We start from the raw sequence: 7,749 nt of genomic DNA on the forward strand, positions 1-7,749 counted from the left end.
GTACACAAACAATGAAGGCAGACGCACTGAAACAAACTTAACTTTGCCGTTGAAAAAATCCAATCCTCATACATCAATTTACGCCTCATTAAAGAAAAACTTATGTGTGATTAACTAGCAGACGTTTAAGTATTTTGAGCAAAAAAATTTTTCACGTAACGACGCCACAACAGAATCAGCGACACGCCACAAGTTTTATGCGTTCCACGTGTAATGAAATGATAGCACGGATGTGCGACGTAGTATTGCATCATACAAAACAACATACGGTTCTGAGTCAGACATATTTGTAAATTAAAGCAAACATTTATTGATAACAATGTGTAAGGCGAACGGGTATGTAATTTAATCTAGTAATTAGGTGGGTAAATATCGAACAAGACGCCGAACAGACGGAATGTAGAATAAAGGTTTTTAAATAATATTATGCGGTCACTTTAAATTATAAAAAAACCGGCCAAGTGCGAGTCAAACTCGCGCACCGAGGATTCCATGTATTTTTCCTTTAGGGGTACCTACAGAAGCCAAAAACTGTCTCTAGCTAGTGATACAAGTTTATTCTATTTTAGTTCGGAAAATCGTTGTTGAATTGTTGATATACCATTAAATAATACCTGCTACGTTCACCAAAAGAAAGTAAATTTGGACATTAATAGGATAAAAAGTAACCTATTTAATGTAGCCTTTTATTACTGATACAATGTTTTAATCGATCCAGTTCTTCCATATTCCATACTTACCAACAAATACACAAACAAAATTATACTTTTTTATAACAGTTCAGATGAGATCTCGCATTGGTTATGTGATATGGAATAAATCTGACTTACAAGATCCTGGCATCTAATTTGCCCACAACAATGTAGTCGCTTACATTATAAAATATGACTCCACATGTTCATCCATTTATAGGTAATACTAATACGTAGCACGCTAGGTATTGTAGCTTTTATATACTAATAACGGTACAGTGTCATTAGGACTTATAGGTATCGATATAAGGCCGACGACCGCACGGGCACGCTATGTTTTTTAATGCTTATTTGAAAGTATCTGTCACGTTTTTGTGACGGTAGCTACGTATTTAGTGCTTATACAAGTGAGGTTTCGATTCGGCGACCATACTTATACTTTTTAGGGTTCCGGAGCCAAAATAGCAAAAACGGAACACTTATAGTTTCGCCATGTCTGTCTGTCCGTCTGCGGCTTTGCTCAGGAACTATCAATGCTAAGAAATCTGTAATTTTGCACGGACGGGTAAACTATGCCGACAAAATGGTACAATTAAAAATTCAGAAAATATTTTTTTAGGGTACCTTCCATAGACGTAAAGTGTTTTTTTTTCTCATCCTACCGTTGGATAGGTCTTTCAAAACCATTACGGGTTTGCTAAGACGATTTTTCGATTCAGTGATTTGTTTGCGAAATATTCAACTTTAAAGTGCAAATTTTCATTAAAATCGAGCGTGTAATGGAAAAATTTGAAAAAATTCAGGATGGTAGTAAGTATATCAAACTTTCAAGGAAAACTATAACGGCTAAGTTTGCTTGAGAATTATTAGTAGTTTATGAGTAAATCTAAATAGCAGCCTAAGGTATAAAATATACCTAAACTTTCCGGAAGATTCCGTTTAAAATACGAAATCCTTAAAAAAATATTACTTAATTTTTTCGTAATGGCTACGGAACCCTATTTTGGGCGTGTCCGACACGCTCTTGGCCGGTTTTTTATATCATGGTATCTATTTTGGGGAGGAAAATACTTACTTGTCATAATGCCCTATGTACGCCCCTAAAAATATCGACTGAGTGCTACTTCGAATAGCATAAAATAAAATTTTAAGTTATGTCAAGTAAAATAAGTAAAAATCTTTATTTGTAAACAAAATAATGCTACACATACAACAAATACAGTACATACAAACACAAGTTTTAACTTGCACTGCGACGTGTTATTATTGTGTATAATAACATGTGATAAAAAAATACATAATTATGCTGTTCAGTGTTTTTCGTAGTTTAGTTACACTCTCTTAAACTAGTGCTATGTTTTTAATTCTGTGTCAGCGGTGTCTTAGGAACTCTTTTACGTAAAGACACTTTTAAAACATTGTATCTTTCGATCGTGTCAGCTGCTAAACCTATTTTTAAAAATAGCAAGTAATCATAGGTGTTTCGCTTTTATTTTAACTTGATAATTCCACGCGATCTTCAGAAAAGGAGATAGCCGGACAATGAAGTGATCCTATAAAAACCTTTTGAGGTAAGGAACCCTCTAAGCAACATTCTTTGCAATGTCCAAGGCACGCCCGACTTAAAATTCACCACCGCTGATGAATACTTTAATTTTTCGGCTCGCATTTCTTACTCGTGGCAGGACCAAACCAACGGGACCAAAAAAACGAGCGTAAACATGTTTCTAAGGCATGCGCGGGAGCGTGAGTCAAGGCCACCGCATGTGGGCGCACGTGGCCACTGCTGGGCCGTGGGGGTCCGCGTGGGCTTGTGGGAAACCCAAATCATGATTAAAGAAGAACAAAAACTGGGAGAATTAGGACAAAAAGCGACTGAGACTACCGCTAATTCATTGCTATGTCAGTTTTGCAAATTACCAAAAACAAACATCTAACTTGGTTATTTAAGAACATCTAGAGCTGTATATTAAACAAATGTAATATTGTTTGTCACTTGTGTTTTGTTTCTTTTCTTTAGCCATAATGGTTAGTTTCGATCATCTTGTCAACCAGCCTAACCAGAAATGGAACGTAGTAAGTCGACAAATAAGAAATAATTTCGCGTCTTACTTCAGGGTCCAGGAAAACTGAGAGAGTAGACCCCGAAAGACAACATCAAGTATTTAAGACTATACACACTTTGCAATGCCGTGGAGTGGACGTTGCACGTTGGGGCGGTCTTTGGTTTGGGAGGTGACCTATGTCGATACTTTTGCCGCATCCCACGTCCAGTCCAGGGCACCGCGCTCAGAGCTGGAGCAGCTGCCGAGCAGGCTCAGGAAAGCAAGCGTCGCAAATATTCTGGTTTGAATGACTACCATGAATTTGCGGCACTTGCTTTTGAAACGATGGGGCCGTGGTCAACGGATTCAAATAAGTGTTAAAAGACTTGTCTTATAGTAGGTTAGTTCTGGCCTCAGGGGACTAGAGCTGGCGGTTATCTCGCGCAAAGAATTGGGATAGCCATACAAAGGGGTAATGCGGCCTGCGTTTTAGGGTCGATGCCAGTATTGCCAGTGACATCTCTAGACGACGACGACGGTTGTTTGTTTTAAGCTAGGTTAGCAAAAAATAAGTTTTACATTACTACAAATCATACTTAATGAATCTTAATATTAAAATCCAACATGTTTAATTGTCGTAGGTATTGTTTGAGTGGTGTAAAGCCTAAACTTGACCTAGGATTACTAAACTGAGACAGTACTGTAAAGTTTCTACTGCGCCACATTAACAGGTGTTTGGTTTCGTTTTTATCGTCATTTCTATTTGTAGTGCACTGTGGGAGGTTGCTATTATAAGGTTTCAAAGAGATTGACAAGTATACTGCACAGGTTAGATACTTAGCATTGCTTCTGTTGAAGTGTGGTAGGTAATGCGATACGAATATTACGTATCGGAGGTAGCAACATAAGCCGTTGCTCCGTAATTTTAATGCCAACAAAGCGTATCATATCATTTGAACGTGATTTTAGTAACGAAGCTGATATCGTTATTAGCAGTTCCAAATGCATTTATATTTCTTTGATAAATCGCCTAGCTTTTAGTACTCCCAACCCTAGAATTACACTAGGAAGCATTTGTTAAGCATATGGGTTAAGCATTTTGTCATCTTCATGACAGCTAACATACTCAAGGCATCTGAAAAGAAAATTCGGTCACTAACTAATCAATGATAAACGAAGCCAAAATACTTTAGGATGATGAGACAGTGGCAGTCTTAATTTTAACATCAGAGTAAATTCCTTTAAAAAAAATAGAAACCTGCCTTTATATTCTTCCTACTGTGAAGATTTTGATAGCCAAAATAAAGCTTACTCTAGCAAAAACACCACCGAGTATTCTCTTCGCGAACATGCCGAAAAACAAGGATCGAGCCAGGGGAGAACACGGCAAGAATTATAACTTAATTTTGGAACTACCCTCGCCATCTCATTCTAAATTTTAGGTAGTCGAGATAGAGCGCAATACGACTTAAATTCGTGGTTATGTAAAGTTATTACATTGATTTATGTATTTGTGAGAGGAAGCTATAAAGATAAAGCTAGTTTATAAAGATACATTGTTTGTATATAACCCGGTCGGTGTATATTTGCATGGAAGACGTGCCCGCATCCTGCTGCAAGTGCTTCACTGGAGAACTGTTTCGATATTTATAGATTTTTTTGTAGAATTTGGTAAGCATATGACGAAACGTAATGTTTTTTTATAGGTTTATGATAGGGGGGAAACGAGCAGGCGGGGTACCTGATGGAAAGCTATGCTCAGGGACAACCATAACATAAGTTTAGTTATGGATGCGTTGTCTGTCGGCCTTTTGGGAAAAAAGTAGGGTCGAATGGTAAAATATTATTTGCTTTTATCAGCAGAACATTTTTCAAGGAAATCTATGATTTTATAAAACTAAGTTAGCATAAGTTAATGATAAAGGTGTAACATACGAAGAGGCGTTTACTGGAAAATTTATTAATTGCTCACACGACGATTACACAATCAATAAAATGTTGTAGGTGTACTGAACTTTCACCTAGTAACATAACGTAAACTACAATTACGAAAGATACTCTAAATTACACTTCCAATCGGAAGAAGCCGCGCGTAGATCAGACTAAATGTCATTTATTTTTAGTAGGTAGATTAGTTAATAGTACACACAGTAGACACCAGTGCAAAGTCTCGGTTCGACGACTCGCCGTTCTAGATAAATTTATTTTTACCGACACGCATTAAACACATGTTGTGTGGAAAACAATGGCAAGTTTTTAGCGTATTATCATATAACATCTTATCTTTTGGGGTCTAGGCCTTAAATAGTCTCGTGATGTATCCATACTTTCAAGTTTGATACATTGTTTTTTTTACTTCGCAGTGACGTTTCATAGCTTTTTTTTATGCTACGAGCAGATGTGATTGTTGAAAATGATTAAAAAATCTACAAAAGCCTAGTTCAATATTTAGTTTGACAATACCACAGACACGTATGTATTTCTCTCACGAATACCTACCTACAGGAAACTTGGACCCATTGTCGGAGCAAGGAATCGTCCTCAAAGTTCTTATTGAAAAAAAAAACTAGTACTTTGAGCGTTTCTTCCACCTTCCCAAGTAACCTTAGTAAATATTGTTCGTCCTTGTCGACGGTCAAGTACGATCCTATCTCGATATCGTACGGAGTTCCGCTCCGTCTGACCTTCAAGCGCACAAATATAGTTTTTACTGCTTAGCCTGTTATTAAGAATTTTAATTATACCTACTTGGCAACTGAAAATCTTGTTTATCTTAAGAATCATGTCTGAGCTATTTTTTTGGGTTTTTAATTGAAGAGAATTACATGGTTTAAATTTTTCAGTTAACGTGCGACAAACAGTCCTTTTTTACGTATGTACATAGATTCTACATGTGTTCCCATCTTTTGGCTTAGTTTGTGTTAGTTACATATATGCGTTGTGGGCTATGGCAGTATTTGTAGGTCTTCCATGTGTCTCACATGTATACATTTTATTTTAATGTCGTATCACCAAAGCCACAATTTCTGTTACTGTGCTATATTGTGCGAACGGACTACGAAATACCTAGTAGCTTTATATTATAACAGAGATATCAGTATCAAGGCTTTCAGTCACCAACGACACAACGTGCTGCAGAGACAAGCAACCCACTTGGCAAGAATTTTGTTTTTCATTATCGACTAATATTTTATAAACAAGAATGTTTGCTATTTCAGACACTGGATACTATTCATGTAAAAACGTGAGCGTCATTGTCAAGCCACAAATGCATTTAATTTGCAGTATTGTGGTTGGCCTAATTTTGGTAAATTTCCTGAATATTTGTGAATGAGTCTCAGGTCATGTATATTCATTTTTATATCTAAGGCCTACCACCACCACCACCTTTACCACCTTTGAAGTCTCTTATAAAGTAAAAAATATTTACATGCAAATGTCGGTTACGCCCTTAACATCTAGAGTACGTAAATATTCACTTACAATCATTAACATTGCACAAGGCTCGCACGACTACATGCAAATGTCGGTTACGCCCTTAACATTTAGAACGTAAGCGCCAATTATTTTAAATCACCACAAGGCTCTAATACGTAGCTATTGTGGTTCCATATCTTTACAATTTTCCTAGATCTCATACCTAAGCTACACAGACCTACCTAATAGATACTTATGCATAAAAGATCAGATGCTAAGTGCATTCTACATACTTGTGTAGGTGTGTTTATTTGTGTGTAACGCTATAATTAGATGTCAGGGCTACATTGCCTTTCTTGAAAGGTTAATAACAGCACAGCTGTTAAACGTGTCTGCTGTACCTATAGGTGTTAAGTTTATACGTAGGGTCGTATACAGTATAGCATAGATAGTGTTAGGTAGTACGATACGCCCTAAGCGCGGCATTTGTTTAGCATCAGCCTGTAGATAGGGCTACAGCTAGTATTTAGTTTTGTTAGGGTGACCACGAGTGTATTAGACTTAGGACAGACCACCGTAGTTTGTTAGACTTAATGTACGACATTTTTTTTGACGAAAATTATCCTTATTCCTTATGCTACGAATATGCGTGTCTTTATTAGTCTTTTACGATGAAACAGCTGGACGAATTCGGATTTAATTTAATACGTTTATCTAACACATAGACTACGTTTTATCTTTATAATTCCGGGGATCGGAATGTACCTATTAACTAATGTAAAATCACGACACCTCAACTGCTAACTAGAGACATGATAACTTGGCACTTACAAGGTTAATGAAGACCAAGATGTCCACGATGTAATTTCCAAGTTCAAATGGGAATTCAGTAAAATAGCTGTAATTTCAATTCAACTGCCAGATAGTACCTAGCAAAAATTTACGAATTTGTAACTACTGACATTAACCTACAGCATTTTGGATATCAAAACCGAGCTTAGCAACAACGGACAGCTATACCGATAGTGATAAGATATATCCACATTGCTATTTCAGAAGATTGTAATTAGACTTGATACCTAGTCCAATAAATGAGATGCTTCAATTCATAGTAGCCAACGTAATGCCCTATGCAAACAAATCAAGGAAGTACCATCCAGTTTGAATGATATTGACGGAAGAGAAAGAGAATACATATGTTCGTCAGAGCAAGCCCGGGTAACCTCACGTTACCATACGGCCACGTTGTAGGTGAACTAAGCAAATGGGGTTACCTTGAGAACTCGATGAGGACCTCCCCGCAAGGCGACGACCACACCATATCAACACACAACACTAAAACTCCACCTGCACATCACTGGATAAGGACCAAAGCACCAGAATGATAACACCACTAAACAAAAAAAAAACCGGGGGTCCTAAGAAGGTCGAATCTGATATTTTTTCACGGTAGAGCTCGCAACGTCGCGCTGTCGCCGGACGGACGCGCGTTCGGCCCGCGCTGCGCTCATTGGCCAAATGTGACGGCGGCCATCATTGCACGGCGCGCGGCCGTCCAATGACGCCGCGTCCCGCTCGCCCCGCCCACATCCTCG

At 37.8% G+C, this 7,749-nt stretch overlaps 1 protein-coding gene across 1 annotated transcript in view; it reads right to left on the reverse strand.

Annotated features, from left to right (window-relative positions):
• Nucleotides 1-7,638, reverse strand: part of Smr (nuclear receptor corepressor smrter) — a 98,177-nt gene extending 90,539 nt beyond the window's left edge. The window contains 1 exon segment of the mRNA XM_074092506.1: nt 7,429-7,638. Coding sequence (XP_073948607.1) covers nt 7,429-7,475 — 47 coding nt within the window. The 5' untranslated portion in view covers nt 7,476-7,638.
• Nucleotides 7,639-7,749: the final 111 nt, after the last annotated feature.

The sequence above is a fragment of the Choristoneura fumiferana genome, chromosome 9 (genome assembly GCF_025370935.1).
Source record: "Choristoneura fumiferana chromosome 9, NRCan_CFum_1, whole genome shotgun sequence".
In the NCBI taxonomy this organism is placed as follows: domain Eukaryota; kingdom Metazoa; phylum Arthropoda; class Insecta; order Lepidoptera; family Tortricidae; genus Choristoneura; species Choristoneura fumiferana.